Raw genomic sequence first — 26,508 nt, forward strand, 5'->3', positions numbered from 1 at the left:
AGTAATATCGTATAACTGAGATATATGCTCTTTGAATATATCATAAGAGTGTTTTGGGTAATCAAAATTTGGAAAATAAATGTCCATTGACTGATGTTTAACGCGTTTTGGAAGTAATTATATCATATGAGCTTATTGACATTTTGTCTTTGTATGCTTTAATTATCCTTCTATGCAAAGCTTGACGGATCTATTATTTTGAACGCTATGTTGTCTTATTTGTTTCTTGTGGTTTTTCAGGTTTTTCCTAATGGGACTGACACCTGGGAAACTTGGAACAATCTTCTATCCAGATCTCATAATAGAAGCAATAGTTGGGAACTTTTATCTATTAATCTTATGAAAAGTAGCAACTTCTTATAACAATAATATTATCATAAAGATTATTATTCTCTATATTTGCGAAACAAATTAAGTTGGTGGTGGGAACAACTTTCACTAAATAGAAACAATGTTTTGTTTTTTCATTACACAACATTTTTTCACCTGTCTTCTTGTCATACACTTTATTTTGTCAGTAAGCATCACCTGCTACTTACATAACTTGGTTTCTGTCATATTATCACGCATGCATTTACCTGCTTGTGAATGTTTCTTCTTTGTCAGCTCTTTGTGTTATATGAGTTTCAGTGTAGGATTTCAGTAACTTCTGTTATTTCTTGTCTCTACTCCAGGGACTTCCAGGGCGTGATGGCATGAAGGTAAGGAGAAAGCCACCTTATAGTAACTAAAAAAAAAGACAAACAAAAATATTGTACACGTAACTAGAAAGGTCAGGTTCGTGCGACAAAACTTCTGAATTTGTTAAAACCTCTACGTCATCTAGACTTGACCCTTTGTAAATGTAAATTATTAGTGTATGAATGTATACAATGTTGTACCTGATGGCTGAAAAACCATTTTTCGTTGACATGTTTCTTCTATACTGAAATTAAAAGCTGTTGAAAACCATACATCATTTATTTAAAACATGCCAATTTACAGTAAAAGTTCATTAAATATAAAATGTAATTCTTACCTCTTGTCTCATGCACACATCATCATTATTTCTAACCCAGGGTGAGCAAGGGGAACGAGGGGAGAAGGGTGTAAAAGGTGAACCAGGGCTGCCGGTATGTTGAAGCTACTTGACATTTTAACAGTTTTTCCCTCAATATAAACAAATGCATTTCAACAATTTATCTAGGATTTTGTTCATTACTAAGAAAAATTGTAATTTATTAAGAGTAGTTTCTATTTCAAGAATTATTACTGAAAGCAAAACAACATCTACAATGAAATCATTAGATATTTTCTTATTAAATAGTAACGGATTTTTAAAGAATTTTTAAGCTTTGGCTTCTTTTATTGTTAGTACTATTGATATTAAATAATTTGGAGCAATTTTCTATCTGTAATTTTTTTTCAAATATTTTGAAACCTTGCCAAAACTGTTAAAATATTTTTACTTTTCATCTGATTAAATCAGATAAATAGAGATAACAAAATTCTCAAGTCTACTTCACGTGTGCTACTTCTTTATTTTATTTATTTTAACTGACAATCTGTGAAGTAAGTGTTTCTGATCTCTCTTCCTTCACATTTATTTTCATTAGGGGACTGATGGCATCCCTGGCATACCGGTAATTATGCATCGTTTAATTTTAACTTCTAAAACTATTGTGGCTACTTCATGCTATCCAGGCTCCAAAATTTGACTTGTATGACATTTTTTTTTATCTCATATGCATGAGATGAGCTGCTTTATGTGTAGTTTATTGGAACTGCATGAATGTCCATTTCTTTTAATTGACATTACCTTTTCAGTAACATTATTTCAGATCATTAAAACATAACCCAGAAAACATTATTTTATTGTGAAACACGTTGTCCCTATTACAAGCTATCAGCTGAAGTGCCTTTATACCAACACACATTAACATACAAGTATATGTAGCTCGTCGATAAAGATGTTGTAGTTATCATATGATTATACCAAACAAATATTACTTTCTGTTTTAATAAGTCCTTAGAAATCTATTTAGCTGTGTATTTAAAGGTAATCAAAAAGTTGACAAGAAAGTAGGATCAGGGGGATAAGAAAATCTAAATTTGTCGTTGTCTTTCACATTGGTTCTTATTGTAGCAGCCAAGTTTCAATAACAAACAACTGTTCATATAGATGAAATTCCAACCTCCTGTTGTTGATCTCTACCAGATTTTATTTTTCACATCTTCCTGTTATAGTTCATATAATTTAAACTACCTCTTCTTTATATTACATGTTTTATGGTATATCTATATTTCCTTAGCTAAGCTATAGCTCGCATTTTGCTCTATGTATATAAGTTTAATAAAATGCTCTAGACACACACACACATGTGTGTGTGCATATAAATGTGTAAATTTGTTTATAAGAATATATAATAATAATATTTTGTGGTCATTTTTCGTATTAATCTCTTATTTATTTTAATGACATTACATAAGTCAACTATTAGAAGGATAATTCTTGAATGTTTTTTGTGTATGTTAGGGTATAAAGGGTGAAAAAGGAGATTCTGGGCTACAGGTACGTTTAACAAAAATATATGGCTATATATATATATATATATATATAGGTGCACCAAGCTAGTAAATTTATATTTAAGAAATGTGTAGTAAATACTTAACAAGCTTGACACACATATACATTTCGTAATATGTCGTTATGTAAATTTTATGAAATTTCATACATTTTATAAACATGAAACATTTTACCCCTTTTCAAAATTACACCTTATAGAATAAACTTTGGGGTTCAGTCGCCGGAGGGAGTCAGGATTAGTTTCCGGACTTTCAACGTTAAAATCTGGTGTACAGAGAAAGCACAAATAGCTCATTGTATAGCTTTATGCTAAAAAGAACAACAACAAGATCATGTATATTTTCTATTCAAACAACGTTATTTTACATTGAATATTTGGCTTAGCACTACTAAAAAACAAGAGACTTTACAATATCTTCTAACAACCATTTAGATAATAAATACAATAAATTAAACTAAACGTGTATATCCTCTATAAAACAATCGACTACTTTGCAGTGTCTTATTATAGGTAGCACTAAATGTAATCTTGAAAAAAAAATATTTGGGAAAGCCATAAACGTTTACATTTAAAGAAACCAGGTGCGGCCCACTAGTTAGTGAACTGAACTTTAAGTTCAAGGGCTACTTATTCTTAAATATAAATAGAGATTTAGGCCCAGGAGCCATGGAAGTAAATTTTTGGAAATCGTTCTTGTAAATGGCGCCACTGTAAAAGCATGCTAATTATACACGTACATAGGTTTATAAGAAATTTCGTGTTTTATTCTCCTGAAGATGGTGGCATTATTTCCACCGAAACATGTAGAGTTTTTAAAGTTGTTTTTTTTAACTTATATTTTTTAAACTTTACAAATAAAATATTGTGCTAGTAAAAAACGACGATGTCTCATTTTATCAATTTTATTTAAAACTTTTGCGCAAGAACTGCCTGTTTTACGTATTGTATTCTTGTTCCTTTGTTACAAAAATCGCGCTCCTCAGTTTGGGACCGTAAGTGCGTTATAATAGTGACCTTCAAATTCCATTGTTCGATTATAGCAGCCCGAGAGGTGACGGTGAGTACTCTTGGCTAATTGCCTTCCCTTTGGTAAATCATTTGAAAATTAGTGACAGCTAGTGCATATAGCATTTATACAAATACAAGAACCCTAACAGGTGACAGCATAAAGCAACAACAAAGAATCACCAACGAAAGAATCTTGTTGATTTTTCACACTTGTTTAACTGTGACGTGACTAAAGGTTTCAACCTAGATGGATTATCTGGTTTCGTTAACAGCACTACGGATCATAAACCAAAGCTAGCCGAGTAGCAGAGTTTATTTAGCTGTAATTTATCTACTTTTGTGCTCTTCATTTCTTCTAAATATCTTCTAGGCAATATCTGTAACTAAAGCGATATTAGTGTAAATTGATATATGTACGTAGTTCGAAATGTGACACACTGTGAAAGAAAAAAAAAGGTAGTTTTGTATTTTAATACAAACATTGTTATTTCAGAATAACATAATTGTGTTCTCCAAGCACAAGCTTGTTGTAGCGAGATAAACAAACATGTTATTGTTGTTTTTAACAATACAATTTTCAATTCAAAATTCTTATTCTAGCGAGATAAGCACACAAGTTGTTGTTGTTTTTAACAATACAATTAAGTATTCATTAAATAGTTGTTAATGTCATACGAGCATTTATATATGCTTTTCATATATAACATGTTTCCCCCTGTTATATATATGCAATAAAAATTTTAGTTGTTGTTTTTCGCAATACAATTTTCAATTCAAAATTGTTGTTGTAGCGAGATAAGCACACAAGTTGTTTTTTAACAAAACAAGTTTCAATTCAAAATTGTTTTTTATTTGAATACATTATTGTGTTATTAAGTTAAATTTTCATGACGAATTCCGCTTTCAAACTTTCAAAAGTAGCAATGATGGAAACAACCTGTTCTTCGCCTGATATAATTTTTCTAATATTGTTTTATGAAGTGTTTTATTTGTAATTTGTGTTACGAAATGCTTTAATTTACAAATATCATTATGTATTTGTATTCCATTTTTTTTTATATTTATGGCAAAGCTACTAAGGTTATCTGCCGCCGACCCTAATTTTTAATCACTGGCCAGAGATAGAAGGAAGCCAGTTTGAAACGCCTATACCACCTAAAATCCATGCAAAAAAAAATAATAACTATCACTCTTATAACTCACGCACAGCTTAAAGTGCGGGGAATATATTTTGGGGTATCGCATGGATTTTAACTCAGCTTCGAAATGCCTAGATCTACCACAGAGTCAACCCACGCACTCCCCCATATTATAATATGTATGCAGAATTTATAATCTCAACTCGAAGACATTGTAACAGTAACATATATATATGTTCTGCTTTTTATTAACTTTAAGACCAGATTTGTGTTCCATATAACACATGTTATGTTGTATTTAACACGAGTTTTTTGTGTTCTTTATTTTATGCAGTGATCGTTGTCAACTGTGATACATCGTTTTACTGTCACATATGCTATGCAATTATTTTACAACGTAATGTCATACATAGTCCGCTACTACAATAATGCAACGCTTGTTTCCCCCCTGTGTAAAATCTTATGCTCTCACGCATAAAACTGTGGTTGTTGCCCCATACACTGTCGTATTAGATTATTATAAAATATGCCGTGTTATATTGTTCACAACACTTGTTTCCCCCTGTGTAAGATCTTATGCTCTCACGCATAAAACTGTGGTTGTTGCCCCATACGCTGTCGTATTAGATTATTATAAAATATGCCGTGTTACATTGTTCACAACATGTCATATCATTCTGTCTCTCATATTTATAATGTCACACTTTGTCACATATAATACACTCATTTATAGGCACGTATACCATGTTATATCGTCAAAATAATATCATGATATGTCGGTACATATGATGTCAAGCTATGTTATGATATGTACAATGCCTTTCATTGTGTGATATAGTAATTTATATTGTATATTTTTTAATGCAATTCCATATGTTTTTGTCATGTCATACACATGGTCATGTGTAATGTCCTTCTGTTTTAACCTGTCATGTTAGTTGGTCACGCTGTATTTTTAATATTAATACCGTCTTACGTTGTCATGTAGCCGTGTAATAATATATCAATTTAAACATCTTTCTTAAATTAGAGCTTTTATATTGAACGGAACCTCAAAAAATTTTCCGTATTAATCTTGGGTTTAAGCTACTTAGTAAGTACATGAAGTCTTTCATTGTATTTGAGAATTACTTTAAGATACTTACAATAACCACTTATATGGCCTTTTCAAATTTTACTTGATCAGCAATAACCACTACAATAACCACTTATATGATTTTTTCAGATTTTACTTGATCAGCATTTCTGAAGCGCATAGCTTTCAAGATTCATTGATGAATAGTACTAAAAAATTGAAACTGGAAGATATACAGAGATAATATTAAATATTTTGTAATGGCCACACATTATAAAGATTAATAGGATCCAGTATTTTAATGCAAAAAGCTTTTACTTTAACACTGGTAAGATAGACAAATAAAAAATATTTATTGCTTGCATTATTTAATTAATTATAATGAGAAATATTGTGTTAAAACTAATATATATCTTTGTACGCTCTGAATGTATTAGGGTGGGATGGGTAGACGAGGAAAGAAGGGTGACAAAGGAGACAAGGGAGATCAGGTAAGACATTTATAAAACAGTAAAATATTTATTCACATCGAAATTGTTTTGAAATTAAGGGTTATTTAAAAAAATACAATTTTCGTTCTTTATAAATTTTTTTTTATTCTACACAAGATACACAAGAATAAGTATTTTAGAGTTGTTATAACACTTGGCATGATGTCACACAGTACGTTTATATTACATCTCAAGTGATTATATTTTATATCAAACTTTCATGGATAAAAAAAAATGGCTTTCACATTTCGTACGAAATTAATATAATTCATTTGTATGTTGAACTGATTATACAATATACGTATAAAATGACTCAGGAATAGGAAATATCCAATGATATTAGCCTACCGATTCAGTACGTAAATAATCCTGAATTTAATAATATCATTACCGATTCAGTATGTAGCTAATCTTCATAATGTTATTTAGTTGAGGATTATCTACGTACTGAATCGGTAATAATATTATTTAGTTGAGTATTATCTACACACTGAATCAGTAATAATATTATTACGTTGAGGATTATCTACACACTGAATCGATAATAATATTATTAAGTTGAGGATTATCTACGTACTGAATCGATAATGATATTATTCAGTTGAGGACTATCTACGTACTGAATTGGTAATAATGTTATTTAGTTGAGTATTATCTACATAGCTGAATCGGTAATGATATTATTAAGTTGAGGATTATCTACGTACTGAATCGGTAATGATATTATTAAATTCAGGATTATTTACATACTGAATCGGTAATAATGTTATTTAGTTGAGTATTATCTACATACTGAATCGGTAATGATATTATTAAATTCAGGATTATTTACGTACTGAATCGGTAATAATGTTATTTAGTTGAGTATTATCTACATACTGAATCGATAGTAATATTATTAAGTTGAGGATTAGCTACATACTGAATCGGTAATGATATTATTAAATTCAGGATTATTTACATACGGAATCAGTAATAATATTATTTAGTTGAGTATTATCTACATACTGAATCAGTAATACTATTACTAAGTTCTTCATAATGGATTAAGATATTCTAGGTTGAATCAATATCTAATTTGTAGAAAAAACACAACACGTAGTCTGTAAATAGAATTTAACGATAAGAAGCCTAATTCTTATTGGACAAATCAGTTTAAAATAATTTTGTTCATGAATATGGTAGTATGGAAGTACAAAGTTAAGCAATGATTATGGGTGTATGAATATTTTGTGTATTAAGAGTATGAAGTCGTTGAAATTAAGAAGAATTAATATTTCACATATCTCGTAATAATTTACACTATCTAGCAAATACGACTTTGCCTTATAAATTATTGAGAAGCACTTAAATGTTTATAGTGTTACGTTTTCGCTTTAATGAAACAGCAATTATATAGTGACTTCGGCACTTCAAAGTAACACAAGTACAAAAAAATATCAGTGAATTACACAACATTTAAATTCTCATTTCGATAAACCCCTATTAATTCTTACAAATATTGTAGTTTAAAGATTCCATGTGTAAACCTGTTAAATTAAGATTAACTCACAACCAGATCTCATTTATTTCTATTTCTAGTAGTTTCAAGATTTCATCTGTAAACCTATTAAATTAAAAGTAACTCACAACCAGATTCCAGTTATTTCTATTTCTAGTAGTTTCAAGATTTCATCTGTAAACCTATTAAATTAAAAGTAACTCACAACCAGATCCCAGTTATTTCTATTTCTAGGGTGTGCCTGGTCTCGATGCTCCTTGTCCTCTTGGACCAGATGGATTACCTCTACCTGGGTGTGGCTGGACACTGCCTAACGTCGTAAGTTCAATTGATGTTTTGTATGACTGTGCATCTTTTTATAATAAATCATATCAATATTTAGCAATAGCCTTCTACTAAATTTATGAATATATATGTTTGTATAGACTATACCATTTAATATCAACTGACATAAAGTACCCGTTCTCTTCTGTGAGATTGAAAGGACGCCTTATGATTCATAGAGATCCCATTGTGCTGGCCAATCTCTTTCATTATCCATTATAGTTCTACAATTACCCTAAGTAGCCCGGGGGCTCGTACCAGACAAAAAAGCCAAGTTTGGTCCCGCTAGCTTGTGAGTGGGATATGAACACAGTTTTAAACATGGAGCCCCAGTGATCCGGAGGGATGGGAGGGGCAGGAAGACAAAATATGATGTCAGATTAAATCCCAGTGACTATACAAATCTACTCTACTTTTATGCCCCATTATGCCTGCTTAACCTTACAAGACCTCAAGGCCACCCCGAGCTCACCTGCCAAGTTTGGTCTTGCTTGCTCCAGAACTGTAAAGGGGAGCTATTTGGACATGCATACACTCAAAGCTAAAAGCTAATTTAATATAGGGCTTTTTTTTTCATTGTGCTGTTGTGTAACATTATAGTAGAGTGCAATATAAAAAGCTTGTATTAAGTAGTGCCAGAAAATTCGAGGTGATGTAGCGAAGATCTTTAGTGTTACTGATTAGATTACCATGTAATTATACCAAATTATAACATATGATACCACTGTACTGGTTGTGATATTTGTCTTTGTTAGGATTTAATTATTCAAGGTAATTAGTACACCTTAAATAATCAGTACAAATTATACGTCTAATTGTATTTAATTATAGCTTACAGAAGCAAGCCTAATAATTTGCGCTTGCCATATATTGATTTTCTTTAATATACTGTGTTTAATGATACGATCTGAGCGAGACTTCAGACACCAATCGTAAATTCATTGCTATGAAACCAGAAGATGGAAAATGTCGAATAAAGATTAATCATGCAAGAGAACTACGATATGATATCGCATTGTTCTGAAATAGATCTACAGTTGTTTTATTTGTTAGCATTATGCGAAATATAAGTTAGCATTGTGTGTTAAAAGACATTCACAATAACATTATATTACCTAATGAATATGACTATTTTATTGCGTCAAAATAATATTGAATGCCTCAGTTACATATGACATTTTTCATGTGGTAGACATAAATTTGTATGTGACCAAATTTAGCACGAATGTGCTTATTTAATCACTGTGCTATGTTGAACATTTTTTTAAGGTTTCATTTTATTTTCTTAGCCTGTATCTTATAAATATTGGAATGTTAACTTTTAACAACTCTTCATAAGAATCGTTTATGTGAACACTTCATTGTATGTTTTGTGTAGAAAATAACTAGTGCAGAACAAAAGGATTCTACAAAAATAATAATTCAAATATGACGCTTTTTTATTCCTTTTAATACACGATAGCCTCTTATATCTAGTTTAAGTTTACAGAATAAGTTAATATGGGTTTCACGACTATTGCTTAGAAATCCATCATGAATTAACTTATTTATTTTACAAATATTTCCATCGTGTTTATGGAGTAGCTGTATTTCTTCTACTTTGATGAATTAACATCAAAACTTAAATTTTCTAGGCACCACTAGGTCCCATACCTCCTAAATCCCGGAACATCAAGCCTTGATATTGATCATATGGTTATATTCCACTGCCAAAGGTAATAATTTGGTAAAACAAAATCTATTTATTGCATATCTTGCTTTTTATTTTTTTTAATTGAATAATTTTAAGTAGTTCAATTACACACATAAAAAAGATTTCGCTCTTGAAATACTTTTTGTTATAAGAAACGCTTACCAGTCTTAAAATACTTTCATCAAGTTTATGTTTATATTACTCAAGTATTAATACACTCAGTGCTAAGCAAGTTCGCTTTCTAAACCTTAATTTTAAAGAAAACAAAACTTCTATTTAATAGAAATATCTGCCGCCAGATGGCGATTTATGTTTCTTCGGTTATGTTTGAAAGGAAAGTTTCAGAAGTCATAAAATGGACTCTATTTAAGAGTTTGCGATTTACAGACGGTAAGTTAACACTATTGTGCATGCGATATCCAACTGGTACATTAGATAAAATAAACGATCCCGACCTCTATTTTCATTACGTAAACAGTGTAAATGATCCCGATCTTCATCTTCAGTAATTACACACAATGCAAATAATCCTTATCTCCATTTTCGGTAATTAAACACAATATAAATAATCCTGACCTCCTTCTCCAGTAGTTACACACAATGTAAATAATCCTGACCTCCTTCTTCAGTAATTACACACGATGTAAATAACCCTGACCTCCATTTTTGAGGAATGGGTGTAACGTGTGCTAATTAATGGTGAAACTGTAAAACCTTAAGAGCTATTATTTAAAAGACATACCAAACAAATACACTTTAAATAAACTGAGACATATTTTCCTTAGAAGATGAGGAAATAAGTTTTAGAATAAATCTAAAAATAAAAGTCATTATAGCCAAAGAATTACGACAATATTTTATACTTGTTAGACATTAGCTGTTTTTTTTTGTTGTTGTTGTTGTTTTTGTTTGCCAGTTATATGGAATCTAAAAGAATATGCGTTATGTTAAGAAAAATATTATTTATTTGAGGCCTTAATTGAAAATATTATGAAGCTTCTTTGCAGTTCATATGTTCTTTTGGAATTGATGAGCATGTTTCAAAAGTAGGAGGTCGAAAGGGTTTTAAAATTGTTTAATAAGCTCATTAGTCTAGTCTTAAATATTTTTGCTAAAAAAATTGTGCAATTTTAACGTATATATTTTTCTACTAACAATATGTATGATAAATATGACGTTAAGTCCAGATGTTCTTTTTCTCACATCCTATGTTAATTGAGCTTGTAGTTTAGGATGTATGAATCTATGTCCAGTTAACTCCTTCCACGTTTCTGTAGCTAGTAGAACCACGCTTAGCAGGCGGGAGTGTGTCCTTATCTATATTATATAACCTCTTATTAAGAGGGGAAAGACTTTAACACCCCTGAAAAGTCACTATGTCATGAAAGGGGTCTGCGAATAAGTTTTCATGGTCGCTAAATCCGAAATTAGCAGCAGAGTTTGTGTTTCTGGTCCCTCTCGGGATCCTGGGGGCATCATGTTTGAAACCATACTCGTACTCCAATTCACAAGTTAACGGGACCAAACTTGCCACACCGCGGTCAAATATCCCAACGGGTTTTTAGAGGGAAGGGACCTTCCCCTAGGTGTAGCTATAGAAGTAATTACAGATAATGAAGGAGTTTGATCGACACATTGTGGTCTCTCTGACCCATGAGGTGGCCTTTGGACTCCGAAGTAGAGCGCGGATATTTTATGTTAGTTTCTATTAATTTATCCATTGTATACGTGTACAAATAGCATATAAGATCTATCTTCTCTTTCTCACAGGTCACTGCCCAAAAAGCCTTTCGTTTAATCCCAGAACTCGTCAGTTGGGTTAGACGCTAAGAGACAAAATGTTCTCTGAAACGCTATTTAAGTAATACTTTACAAATAATGGCTTAAATTTCGAAACCTGGCAAAGCATTAAAAACCAATAGGCCTAAACTTTTTAATACAAAATAATAAAAATATTAGGCGTATAGGTTTCTAATGCTTCACCATGTTTTCGCGTTTAGACCGTAACTGCAAATAGATTGGTTCAGATATGTACTGATATGAAAACATTGAAGTTTCTATTCATCTAAACAGTTTAATTACTGGTTTTAAATACCGTACTATAATCAAGGGTGTGGAAAAAAACTGTACAGATACATTACTCTATGATACTGACAGTACTTTCTCGTGGTTTGTGAACCCTGCTTTTAAGGAAAAAAAGGAAGATTGATTGTCACATGATAATACCAGACCTCATCACATTGCTCTTAATTGAAAAGCTCCAATGAAGAATCCTTCTCTGTCCCGCAGAGTTTATTGACTTAGCACCTTCATGACTTATACCTGTTTGTTCCTCTCAAGGGCTATGCAGACAGTTATTTCAGACATATGATGCGCTTAAATCAGCTGTACGCATTTAGATTCTAAACCAAAACAGTTTGATGAAGCTCAAGAATGATGGGGGAAATGCATTACACTTAACTGGAGTAATGTTGAGAAATGAAGCCCATATTCTTTAACACTATTGGCGTACGTGTTTTTATTCTATATTCATACGGTTCGTCTATAAGAAAAGGAAATGCCCTTTCTTCCTTAACATGCTCGTAATACCTTTATATGAATAATTTATTACCATTTTCTTCATTAAAATAACATAATAATTTCAACATTCATTTATTTTTTTTAACCTGAAAGGAATAAAGCGTTTTAGATTTTGGAAAATATAATCAGGAATACGAACCGTGTAATAAATGAATATTGTTGTAAAATTAAAAATAGTTTGAAATATTTCTGGGGTTTGGACGAAGAGGAGGAAGAGAAGAGTTTTTTGGATCGATGTGAATGGATTCTAAGTTACATAACGTGATTATTTGGAGTTTTGGTAAGATTACTTTTCCTTCTCTCGGTTTCTTTAGTCGTTAATTCATTAATTCGTTCTTATTAATCAACCTACACTTTTCATTTAAAACTATGCGTTTCATTGTTTTGTGATATTATTGGGATGCACCGTGAACTGTTCTTGGTGGTAGATCAATAGAGACTGGTTGACTGCATTGGGTCTCCAACCCATCACGTGAGAATGAAACCTCACACAAGGCAAGAATTTGATTAAAAAACTCTTCCTCACCAGAAGACAACACTACTCCTGTGACCATTCTACTTGTCATTCACTGTCATTATGCACCTACTGATGTTCTTGTCATAACTACTGTCCACAGTCCTTCTTATGATGAAGTTACATCCCGTCCTCTCAGCATCAGAATGAGTATCAAGGCTTTGTCTCCGGTCGCTGGTCTTCCTTGTAAAGGTTGAAACTCACAATCTATGAATACTGAACCAATATAAAATATTTTTTTGCTTCTTACTCTTCAATATGGGTGTCGAATACTATGCAGCTCGATCTTTATTTTTGAATATCTCCAGACATTGTCTGCATGCATGCGTATATCCAACAGATCATCACTACACGTAACGACATAACTGGCAAAACTTCCAATGCTACAATTTTTGACACTGCCTACAATAAGATGGGCAATACTTGCTTGGTGTACCTTAGTCCAAACAACCATCCTCAACTTGTCGTATGTCTACGTTATCTTGTGTAATCCGTAGCGTGGACCCTTCAGTGACTAAAAATTATATCATAATTGAATTATCAGAGGATGATATATCAGTTCATATATCAATGGCCAAACATACATGATACGGATTATTATTAAGAGTAGTGGTGTTGTAGGTCACCTTCTTAGCCATGGCGCATACTTATTCTGGCAACGGCATTGAGAAACCTCCCACCTCCACCACTGTGCTGTGGCTGTTTCCTTACCTATAAATGTCATTCTAAAGTCAAATCACCAATAAATCAATTTGTTCATATTGTCGACCCCCCACTAAACTCGCGTGTGAAATAAGCTGGATACCACTCCTGCCACCGGAATAGCCTATTTATTCTTATTAATGTAAAGTCAAGTCAACTTCCAAGCCATATGATCCTTCCACAATAGCACCTATAGGCACGTCTGACACTGTATCTCCTAGCAACAACTCTCTCTCTCTCTCCACTTCTAACTGTAGAAGATCTACGTTTTATAGCCATCACATTGCACGATATTCATCCCCATCAACATGCTTTTGTACTCGATAAAATTCGTTTTGCTAATAACTCTGTTTCCAAAATTGATATGCAGGTTACCTATTCTGGTTTATACACTCATTTTTACTTTCGACCATTGTTGACACCTGGATGGTCAGATCAGCTAGAAACAGATTGTTGATTTTTCTTTTTGTTAATATTCGTTCTGCTAAAACCAATTAACCTTTGTTGGGGCCAGTATTGCTTGACAAATCTATAAATTGTGTATTATTGAATGAAACCTTTCTTAAGCCAATGTTGTTTACACTGTTGACTGGATACAATTTACACTGGAGTGCATATCCACGAGGAATAGGTTGGGAAGGAGTGATGACTGGTTCTAAGACTTCATTACCTGTTTAGATCTACAACTAGTACCACTACAACTTCACTGAATACTTCATCATTACTCTATATTCTTCATCCAGTATAGTCACAATTGCTACAATATGTATCAGAGAAACAGAAAAATTGTTTTTTATCTTCTTCACTTTTATTGATCAGAGCTCCAAAAGTTGCATTATCGTGGCTGATATCAACACCCACAGCTAATTCTCTTCTGAACTTCAACAGTTTAACACCATTTTGGAGTGCATGGATCGTTTTCTTCTGCAGCTTGCATGTCATATGCGCCATGAATCAAATACAACACTAGGCACAGCCCTTACCTTTCCTAATATTGTACCTCTGCTTAGGATTTAAGTTCTAACACCAATTGGCGGTAATCCTCCACCTATCAATCTCCACTTTATTGTCACTCTTAACACAATCACATTCAACTAAAACGTCCTTGAACTTTCATGAAGCAGATTGGTCTTCTTTTCAACGTCACATTGATGATAGTCCACTTCAAGGCATTGAGTCCAACCTGTTCATCTAGGAGGATATTGAACATTTAGCTCATATTCTTGAATATTCCTCAGGCAATTCTCAACTCATTCCAACTGTTAATTATCATCCATACAAACGTCTTTTATCGCGTAAGTTTATTTCTTTTATATCTCATGTTTTGTTTCGAGAATTTCTACATACTCGTAAATTTATTATTGCAACAAAGAGAGAATAATTGCATACATTTCTCATCCCTCCCGGTACTGGACTCAATTTAAATTACTATTAAGCCAATTACGCTATTCTCACTATCATATTATTGTTGATGACGTCGCTCCTACTTCTTCTTTGATCATTATTTTGAAACAGTTTTGCACACACCTGACTGTCACTCTGGGTATTTCTCGACTCGCCAGCACCAATTCACTCCAAACTGTTTCCATGATATGGAAGATGTTTCTTCTAACTGCGTCTATTACTCTGTCTGATATTTATCGTGCTCTACATAACAAAGGCCTGGCATGGCCTGGTAGCTATGACACTCGATTCGCAATCTTTGTGACGCAAGTTCGAATCCCATCACCAAACATACTCGCCCTTTCAACCGTGGGAGCGTTATACTATAACGGTCAATCCCACTATTCCTTGGTCTGGTTTCTTTTGAATTTCGCGCAAAGTTACACGAGGGCTATCTTTACTAGCCGTCCCTAATTTAACAGTGAAAGACTAGAGGGAAGGCAACAAGTCATCACCACCCACCGCCAACTCCTGGGCTACTCTTTTACCAACGAATAGTGGGATTGACCGTCACATAATAGCACCCCCACGGCTGAAAAGGGCGGGCATGTTTGGAGGGACGGGGATTCGAACCCGCGACCCTCAGATTGCGAGTCGAGCGCCCTAACCACCTGGTCATGCCGGGCCGTTGGTAAAGAGTAGCCTAAGAGTTTGCAGTAGGTGGTGTTGAGCAACTGACTTCTATCTAGTCTACCACTTCAAAGTTAGGGAAGATTAGTGCATATAATCATAATGTATCTTTGCGCGAAATCCAGCAAAAACAAATAAGCCAATTATCTCGTCATCAGTAATAGATAATGAATTCGTATGCTTTTGTAGCTTACGAAATTTCTACTTATATTGGTTTTCAGAATAAAACTTTTATGAAGTAGACAGTATGTTCACACAATAAACATCCAAGCACAATGCTAGAATTTCTGTGACAAGCTTTAAAGTTCGTCCTGTTCGGTTTTAATCAATTGGTGGTGACTTGGAATCAACCCCTCTGTATTTTGAGGATTAGACATAAAACTGGAGAAAGAATATAATGATTAACATGAAATTAAGCTTACAGTAAACAGTAAAGAGTGCAAGAAGAAGAAGAAAACAAAAGACATGAGGATCGTGTTGAAAAGATTTATTTTCCCATAAGTAAAGATAAGACGAGGTCGTTTATATGGAACTTTCGTGTATTTTAGTGTGCAGTGTCATGGGATTCTCGTTTATGTAAATGTTAACTTCCTTTCGTTACTTCATTTTTATTCGAATTTATTTTTTAAATTTTTTACCACTTGTACTGTAAATGATTGGTTGCAATTTTCTTAATTTTTTTCTCCCTTTTGCTTCGTTGCTATATATAGAATTAACTTAATAAAGGTGGCAATTAAGTTTAAACACGACATAGTATCTTGTGTATTATTACTTTTTTATAATGTCGTATGCAAAGTTAATTAACTGCTATCATAAATACTTTTAGCCACGTTTACCTCATATTTACCTTAATTTAAATTTTAGCTTTTATTTCTGTACGTGTTTTAAGTTTAACTTTACATACTATTTAGAATAACCACATCACAAGTAGCTTTCTTACTATAATTAAGACTAAGTTGATGTGTAAGTGCTCATTCAGTGTTTAAAGTGCTTTTATTTTTATATAAGTTTTGAACTTGAGTTTAATCATTATTTCTTCATTTTTCTCTCAAGCACATTACTCTTTATATTTGTTCTTTGAAATTTCTCGCTCTTCTGAACCATTAGTTGAAATTTTGCAGTGACTCTTGCTTGAGACATGAGATCTTTTGATGTCTTTTCGTCCCCCGGTGAGATAGCGGGAAGTCTGTGGATTTATAACGCTAAAATCAGAGGTTTGATTCACTTCGGTGGACACAGCAGATGGCCCGGTGTGGCTTTGCTATAACAAAAACACACACACTGATGTATTCTCATCTTTGAATTGTAAGCTTAAGAATATATTATTTTTACTTTGTCCTAACTTCGTGCGAGAAATTTTTCATAAACATCCATAAAGTGTGATATGTAACGAAACTATGCAAAAATCCAAAAGTGTGATGGGTAACGAAACGCCAAATTTGATAATTTCAAGTCGATGAACATCACTTCTGGATGTTTGTTTAATTTCGTGTTACGCAGCTAGTTAACACCATCCACCGCCAACTATTGGGCAACTCTTTTGCCAACGAAAAGTGTGATTGACCGTAACATTATAACACCTAACTAACTGAAAGGGCGAGCATGTTCGGTAACGGGATTCGAACTTACAAACAGCAAATTGTTGACCAGCTGATCACACAGAAGTCAAAGTATACAGTTCCCTTTCTCTTATAGCGCATCTAAAATTCTACAGGAAACACATTTGTCCGAAAATCATCCATCAACTGTGGATTGATGACATTTCGAACTAGAGCTTTCCCACTATCTTGGCGGAACCACACGAAAAGTCGTTAGGGAATCAGTAACCTCTAAGATATTTCGGATCTTCCAGAGTGGCATTCTAGTAAAGTGGATGCCCATATACTTGGCCAATTATTTTTCTAAAGTGTCACTGTGTAACCCTTCTGATGTAGTATGTTTCGCGTTTGTTTACTTAAGTAATACATAGTTGACGATACTTCAATTGCAAAGTTCTGAAAATAGAGAAACATATTTGCTGACCGAGGTTGTGGTTCGGCGTTTTGGTAAGTTCATAATATTCTGTAGGATGCTAACACTGCCATCTGTTGACTTATATTGGATATTTGAAATATTTTCTTTTCTGCTGGTTTTTCATATGTTCTCTGGACCATCAGACTGAACCTGACAAAGTACTTTGCTTTAAAAAATTCTGGTAAACGTAGCAAGCGTTCCTTGAGCTTCAATGTTATTTTAACAATTCCCTATACTGTTTCGATGACGAGGAACCCACTTTGAGACTAATAATGGCTGGAGACGGCTTGAATGAACTGGATGAACAGTGTAGGAAATTGTTAAAATAACATTAAAGCTTAAAGAACGCTTGCTACGTTTTTCAAAATTTTTTGAAGCAAAATACTTTATCACATTTAGTCTGATGGTCCAGAGTATAGATGGAAAAAAACCAGCATAAAATAAAATATTTTAAATATCCAATATAAATCAACAGATGGCAGTGTCAGCATTCTACAGACTATCATGAACTTGCCAAAACGCCGAACCACAACCCCAAGTCAGCAAATATTTTTATCCTTATTTTCAGAACTGTGCACTCAACTATGTATTACTTGAGGAAACAAACGCGTAATAAAAGTTGTTGTCAAGAAAACAAAAATATCTGAAATATGAAAATGGACGATAAATGAATTCGTATGTCTGAAATAATTTCTTCGGGATTTACAAACTACAAGTTTGAGCAACAATAACTAATTTTTAGAAAACAGCGAATCTTTAGTATAATAACACACATGATTTTAGAAATGTTAAAATTTGTTCTAAAAAAAGTATGTAAATTTTTATAACAATTTGTAAGCCTATTGAGTATCCAATATTTCGCCAGCTTTCGTCGTTTGCACCGTAATTAAAAACAATACATTCAATGTAAAAGAAATACGACCAAAAGTGAATCACCGCAGATATTAAGAAAGAGATTTTCTGAGAAAAACATGCAGTCTTCATTATGAGAGTTTTAAGCTAAGATAAGTAAAATAAAGGAGTTACTTTCGCTATCGATAGATGGCAGTTATTTCTGTATTGTAACAAAAGAAGACTGAACGTTTGTTTGTTTAGAATTCCGCGTAAAGATTCGCGAGGGCTATATGCATTAGTTCTTCTGAATTTAGCCAACTCTTGCGCTACTCCTTCAGCAATGAAAAGTGGGATTGGCCGTCATATTATAACGCCCCTATGGCTGAAAGTGCGAGCATATTCGCGGCCAGCAGATTGCGAGTTGAGCCACCTTAACCAACAGGACATGCCAGGCCCTAAGAGTGAAAGTGTTTTGTCTTAAGCAATGAGCTATGTGTGTTCTGCCAAAACCAATTTTTCACATTATAAGCCCATAGATTTACCACTAAGCCACCGGAGGGAGAAGACAAGTAAACGTGAAAATTGGCAAAGTATAGCAGTCGACAAAAAGTATAATGGACGGCATAGAAAACATAACAGTGGGTTTTAATTATATAAATAGAATAGCTAAGGAAAAATATACTTAAACTTTACATTGCGTTAAAGTAATTTATTTCATAACAAGAATAAATTTTAAAGCAAGCATCAAACAGCTTACAAATGAAGCAGTAGGAACGAGACAAGGAAGAATAAAATAGTTTAAAATTTGATAGAAGACATGACACGGAATTATTTTATTCACAGGTTATTTCTACTAAGATGAATGTAGAGAAGGTTCCATGTTGGAGAATAATCTGAAGGATATTTGACCCAGAATTTAAATCATTTCGATACTTTCACAATGAAGAATGAATTTAATTAATTAGACTAAACATATAAACGTAATTAGAAACAAAATCTGGGCAAAGATTGAATTACGTACGACGTCCAACTAGCAACAACCGAAAAGATACTCCAAATCTATAAAACATACATAGGTCCAGCGGAAGAGTATGTAACCAAATCACACGTACACAAGTTACAGATAGTCCAAATATAGTACGGTTTGTATGATCAAAACTTCACGTTGACAACAAACGAAAAAGACGAAATATCTACCAGAAATCAAGACAACTTAACGTTGTACATTCATGGATATGACCTAAAAAGGGTCACTAGCGTGTGCAAGCGAACAAGTGTAGCGCGCATGCAGCGGCTGCATGATGTAATAATGGGTTTTACTAGCTACTGGGCCGATTTCTACCGGAGAACTAATGTGAGCTTCATCCTCGACAATCAAAAAATAAACCAACAGTCAAGGAGCGAGGTATAGATCTAGGGTGTGTCTGATCGTCCCAGGTAACTTGACCAAAAGATCAGAGTTGAAAATTGTGAAAGTAGTATGTAGAGGAAAGAAAAAACTAAAAGTTTTATAGAAGAAAATGTGCATCTTTCTAAAAAAGGAAGAAGGTAAAGAACGTTTGTTGTTTCCTTGTGCTGTTTTACATGTGTCTTTGTGTGTGTGTCTAACCTATAGTATGGAAATATCAAATATTCGTATAATACGATAAAAAAAAACACGAACGTAATAACAGGAAGCATTTATTAGACGTTTAATTACAACAGAAATATATAGATAAGAAATAGACAATTCGAATATACAAATCACCCGACCGGACAAAAGAAACGGATTTATTATCCTCGACAAAGTTGACTATGTTAAGAAAATGCTTATATATTTCTGGAATAACAATAAGTAAGACCAATAAAAGCACATTACACTTCCACCATGAGCAACTTACACCCTCATGTGTCATCTAGTCGGGGCAAGTATGATTTGGACTTCAAGAACCCCAACTCTGATCATGCCCAGTAGCTTACACCTGATGCTCTTGCTTCTATGTACCAAGACTTCAGCAAGGATTATCCAATAGTATCAATTGAAGATCATTTTGACCAAAATGATTGGGATGCTTGGTTCTCTTTTAAGGCTGCTGTACAGATTCAAGTTGTTGGTGATGACCTGATGGTGACCAACCCAAAATAACTCCATAAAGAAGTGGAGAAGAAAGCCTGTAACTGTCTGATACTGAAAGTTAACTCGATTAGAAGTGTAACTGAGGCTATTAAGGCACACCAACTAGCCAAATCTAACAACTGGGGAACAATGGGAAGCCATCGTAGTGGTGAGACAGAAGATACAACTATTGGTGATCTGGTGGTTGGGCTTTGCACTGGTCAGATTAAAACAGGTGCTCCTTGCCGGTCAGAACAACTTGTCAAGTATAACCAAATATTAAGAATTGAGGAAGAACTTGGTTCTAAAGCAAAGTATGCTGGGAAGAATTTTCGCCACCCCGACTAGATGACACATGACGGTGTAAGTTACTCATGGTGGATGTGCAGTGTGTTTTATTGGTCTTGCTTATTGTTATTCCAGAAATATACTCGCATTTATAAAACTTGAAGGGAAAACCCCAAAGATTTCTTAGAAACCTAAGCAAAAGAAATATTATTTCTGATGGTGTTTACAATCATCTATATCCCACAGGCTCCCAACTTGCCGAAAGTTCACAAACCAGACACCCTCTCCGACTTATACTTTCCGCCTTAGGCACTCACAGTTATAACGTAGCTAAATTTCTTGTACCCATCTTAAAAGATTTTACTATAAACAAATTTACAACACCTGACTCCTTCCAGTTTTCCAGAGAAATCAGTAAACTCTCCCCTTAAAGATCACGTAATGGCTAACTCCAATATTACTTTTCTTGTTACCGATATTCACCTGGACAAAACCATTAATATTGCATTTTCTAATCTCTTCGCTAAAAACATTCTTGTTAATAGATTTTGTAAGCCTCATTTTAAATCTATGCTTGAACTCTCGACCAAATACTCTTTTCTCCTTTTTAACAATACTCTATATGAGCAAATAGATGGCGTTGCTATGGGCTCCCCACTGGATTCTACGCTGGCCAACACTTTTCTATTTCACCACGAACAGAACTGGATTGTCCGTTAAGCTTCAATCCTGTTCTCTACAGAAGGTATGTTGATGACACTTTCTTTATTTTCCGCCATAATGATCATATCTAACGCTTTCTTGACTATACACTTCACTTATGAAATTTAGACTAATAACTTCCTTTCTGGACGTTCTTGTTAACCATGATGCTGACGGCTTTTCAACTTCTGTCTATTGTAAAACACATTTACTGGCCTTTTTACTCAGTTTGACAGTTTCAACACTTCTCTTTCAAACGCAATCTTGTTCTCTGTCTGCTAAGTAGAGTCTACAAACTTACCTCATCCTATTTAGCCCTTCAAAAAAGAAATTACCTCCATGCAAAACATTCTCTTTCTATACGGCTACCCCATGCACTTTTTTTTCCCGCTTCTTATACACTTGCGGAGACTGTAAGGCCTCTTATACTGGTGAAACCAAATGTCACCTTAAAGTACAAGCATGTGAACACATGGATATATCTATAAAAACTGGAAGAACGCTTACTAACCCTCCCAACTCCGCTATCTATCAACTCAATAAAGAAACAGGACATCCGAATTCTCTCTTAAACTTTAAAAATTCTTTCAACAGCCAAACAAATATAATACTGAACAGCCAAACATAATAAAAGAAACATCATACATAAAAGCTATTCTTCCATCCTTAAATAACACACAGTCTTCACTGGATTTAAACCTATTTTAACTATTTCACTTGTGTCTCAGTTTTTATTTTCTCATGTTATATTTGTATATTCGAGTTGTTTATTTCTTATGTGTATATATCTGTTTTAGTTACGAATATTGTTTGTTTATTTTGTACCTCTAGATTACTGATGATGGAATTATAACGATTCCGAAACGTTTAATAAATGCTTCCTGTTATTACGTTCGAGTTTTGTTTTATCGTTAAGCTTTATCAATTATCGTTTTCCGAAAAATGAGTCGATTACTCCTATAATACGACTTTCTGCATCTTTACTGGTCAAGGAACTTACCTGCTTTGTCAGGGATAGTGTCCTGTTTACCCCTTGATTGTCACATGGATCAATATCCATTCTCTCTGTAGCTGACCAATTAGATATGCAGTACGGTGTTTTTTAGATCAGAATCGCTTTAACATTGAGGAAAGCAGTTCGTTTCTTTGAGAGAGCGAAGGCTTGCTGTGGAAGTCCTATCTTTATGTCGTTGTACTCAAATAACGTTTTTGTTTACTTTCTTCATTAATTTACATGTAGCTTGTTTTACTTTCAGTAGTCCAATCACTACCTGACGGTTAGTAATCAAAGACTTTGCTAAAATATAATATCTTGTTTGTTCTGTTTCACCTGAAATAAATCATTTCATCTGTCCTTCTGCATATTAGATTCACAAACCTTTTATTTTTGCAGAAATTGGATGATTTTGAGCTATTTGCATCTTTAAATCACTACAAGCCTGCCCCCAGTGGAACAGCGGTATATCTATCTGCGGACTTACAACGCTAGAAACCGGGTTTCGATACCCGTGGTGGGCAGAGCACAGATAACCCATAGTGTAGCTTTCTGCTTAACTTCAAATAATAACAGCACTACAAGTCTATGGTTAAAAATATAACAAAAACAACTAAAACTGAAGTTGGAATTAATCAACTTGAATGGTACATTATGCACATGATGGATAAACGGACATGTCAGGTACGGGCATCAATAATTTTGAACAACTGACAAAAGGGAAGGCAACTAGCCAACAGCATCTGCCGCCACAAAGGCTCTGTCTGACTCTTTGAGCCAAATAACAGAATCGACTGCCGCTTTTATAACGCACCGACAGCTGACAGTGAGAAGTATATTTAATGGCATCATGTCTCGAACCCGGGTCCCCTAGTCAGCAGTCCGACATACTAACAACTTAACTTCGTCCTGACCGCAAAAATGAAAACCGTACAACCTGTAAAAGTCCTTCCAGTTGAAGGAACTTTAACACACTGATTTAAAGTGATAAGCCAAGAAAGCCAAAAATACTTTTTAAAAGAATAACTGTTCAAACTGCCAAGAATCGACATAGAAAATCAACAATCTTAAAAGGAAATGCTGCAACTATATGGAAGATGAGAAATATGGAACAAAGCGCAAATATGTAAATCTGTTCGGACAGCCAGAAAAGTTCAGCTTAAGAATCAAATTTGCAACCCCAAATGTAGTTGAATAATATGACAGCCTTAGTCTCATTTCTTACTGTATCCGGTTTCAAGCTTTTGGAGGAAAGCCATATTTTGGAGGAAGCCATCCATGTAGGAGATACCAGACTTCATCTCCCATAGACAACAGAGAGTGAAAATATATCTAGTTTACAGTCGTCAAACGAAAGCTGCCTTTTCGAGATTTGTCATATTTAAGCCTATCCGATAAAGAAAATTACTTTTGCAAATCTTGTAACCAATATAGAGATTGAAACAAATTAGAATGTGCGGAGCAACATAGGAACATAGGAACATACACTGTCCACAGGTTGTCAGGATTAACCAGTTGTTAGTTTATTGTAGTGTTTAAATCAGCTTTAAGTTTGTTTGCAGGGAGTCTGTTGTGAATTCCTAATGAGCTCAATTTAAAGGTTTTGCTTCTTAATTTACGACATTCTACTTTAATTTAAAATGATTTTACTTTGTCGGTTATTTGTTAGAATTATGCAAGATACTGAAAATCACAACTTTAAACCACTGACGGGTAAAAGGAATGGCATTGCACTACACAATAAAAATAACGTTGAGGGTTGTTGAAAAAGAACGTTTGGGTTAAAGTTAAATAATCTCTCAAATGCAGTGTGGTTTCTTAAATCATAGTAAACAAGTACAAAGGAAAACTCTTTCATCAATAGAACCTCAAAGCGCACTCAGGTATATATAGGTTAGATTGTTTTTAGAGCAAAGCCATATTGGACTATCTACCGTGTCCACCCAGGAAATCGAACCCCAGATTTTAGCGTAAACTTATCACTAACCCAACAAGGGGGGGGGGGCACATTTATATGAATCTTTCTTCCTTATTAAATGCTATTTAAACTTTATTTTATAATGAGCAAAAAGTGACAAGGAGAATATTGATTTCTTTATTGTTATTTTTCTTACAAAGTATTGAATAATATTTTACTCCTTATTTTGAATTATGCCAGCTCTATTTCTATGACATAACGCCACCTATTTAAATGAATTTATTTGAAAAACTAAATGGGTGTTTTAAAGTTCACTTTATGAAAACACCAGTGTATTGCATTCGTGTATCATGCACACACACACAATTCGTGAAAAGATATAAAACTGAAAACTACAGAGCTTTAAAGAATGACTGTTCTCTAGATTTAAACTTTACTGTAAATATGTATGAACTAAAACACTTATACGACCGAGTTTTATTACTTATTATATCTATCATTATACTTTTACTACCAGGTTCCCGTTGAAACAATTCAAAGGTAATTTTCATAAAAATGGTAATGAATAAATATAAAAAGTGCAGTCAATCGAATCCCTTAGATCGAAATGTTTATATAATATGATTGTCTATTGGGCCGTTTACAACCGTATTTTGTTATTCCATGTATTATTTCAATAAGAAAAGTTGTATCGCGTTTGTTTTTAAGCAAAGGAGACTGAATACAATGCACTGTTGGCATAAAAAATGTTAAGTTTGAAAGCACAATAGAGCGCCCAGGTTCTCTAAATAGCCATGGGGATTGTTTTCCGCTGGATGCTCCGACTCCTTGTCATTTACTGAGCGCAAGAAAAGAACCGTTACCGAAGTGAAAGCTTCTTTGACATTTGTTATTTCTATACGAAAAGTCAGAGGGATATATTCAATTCAATTGAAATTAATTTATTCGACATGGTAAAATAATGTTACGCATGTATATAATACCGACATAAAAAATGTATACTCAAACATGTTCCTCTCTCTTTCTCTCTCTTGTGCGTTTTTTCTTTCGTTCATGCACATATCTTCGAAATATTTCTTTCAATTAGTCGAAGAAGGAAGTCCCGTTTTTGTTTTGTTCATTCGTGAAATTCCCTCACAGAAGAAATATTTTTGCTCTTAATAAGTGTTTTTCTCACATTGACCGTTCAGCATATACGAAGACTGGCGGATCGATTTTGGTATCGCTATGAAACTTTAGTTAGTGTTAAAAAATGAATAACTTTTTCCTGTAATGTACTCTTGAAAATTACCATTTTGGTATATAATTTTATGTTCTATGATTGACCATTCAGAAAATACAGGGTGTGACAGGCAGACAAATATTGGACTATTATTTATATAGATTAGCTCTGTGAAGGAAAAGTTTTATTTTAACGACAAAAATCGTGTCTTAGTAATTCAGGTCGTTCAGATAACATTGAATAATTTTCCTCTTCTTGTAAATCATTTAAAAAAATGACAGACATATTTAAAAATTTAGCTTGTGTTTATTTCGATTTATACAAGCAAGTAGTTTTGGTAGTTTGAACCCAAAATTACTAACTTTTTTCACCTGAATGATCAAATATTTATCTTGGCGCCGTAGATCGACAAAACTCTCTAAATGAATAATTTATGATTTAAATATGTAAAGCGAAGTTTTCCTTTTTGTAATTTCATACAGTGTTACATATCTTGTGTACAACAACTTACAAAGTTTTAACCATGTTTACGATATGTTTTTAAAGCCACGTAGGCAGATTTTGTTGAATAAGACCGATGTCTGTAGGTTTACTTTTTTCTTGGAAATCTTCTCAAGAAGTCGATAAGCCGTTTTAACGTTGTTAGAACAACGGGAAAAGTTATAGATAGTGGTGAATTGACCGCCTTTTGACAAGTTTCTGCTGAAACTCCAAGGTTATCTTATCGTCATTTGCTGTCGGATCATGTAATCGAATGTTGGTGTACTTTGGTGAC

The 26,508-nt window shown here is 33.6% G+C and overlaps 1 protein-coding gene and 1 pseudogene across 5 annotated transcripts in view; both read left to right on the top strand.

The window, feature by feature from the left end:
* The window catches only part of LOC106457612 (collagen alpha chain CG42342-like), a 192,324-nt gene that overhangs the window by 162,705 nt on the left and 3,111 nt on the right, over window positions 1–26,508 (top strand). Inside the window, exons 14-21 of one of the 5 annotated variants that reach the window (XM_022383827.1) lie at window positions 675–701; window positions 1,059–1,112; window positions 1,596–1,622; window positions 2,516–2,551; window positions 6,227–6,280; window positions 8,016–8,099; window positions 9,740–9,820; window positions 16,789–16,848. In XM_022383827.1, coding sequence (XP_022239535.1) covers window positions 675–701; window positions 1,059–1,112; window positions 1,596–1,622; window positions 2,516–2,551; window positions 6,227–6,280; window positions 8,016–8,099; window positions 9,740–9,787 — 330 coding nt within the window. In that variant the 3' untranslated portion in view covers window positions 9,788–9,820; window positions 16,789–16,848. The other 4 variants (XM_022383821.1, XM_022383832.1, XM_022383839.1 and 1 more) reach the window with 4 other exon arrangements.
* Window positions 20,382–21,054, top strand: LOC106457623 (annotated as a pseudogene).

Source organism: Limulus polyphemus, unplaced genomic scaffold (assembly GCF_000517525.1).
Source record: "Limulus polyphemus unplaced genomic scaffold, Limulus_polyphemus-2.1.2 Scaffold18, whole genome shotgun sequence".
NCBI classification, from domain to species: domain Eukaryota; kingdom Metazoa; phylum Arthropoda; class Merostomata; order Xiphosura; family Limulidae; genus Limulus; species Limulus polyphemus.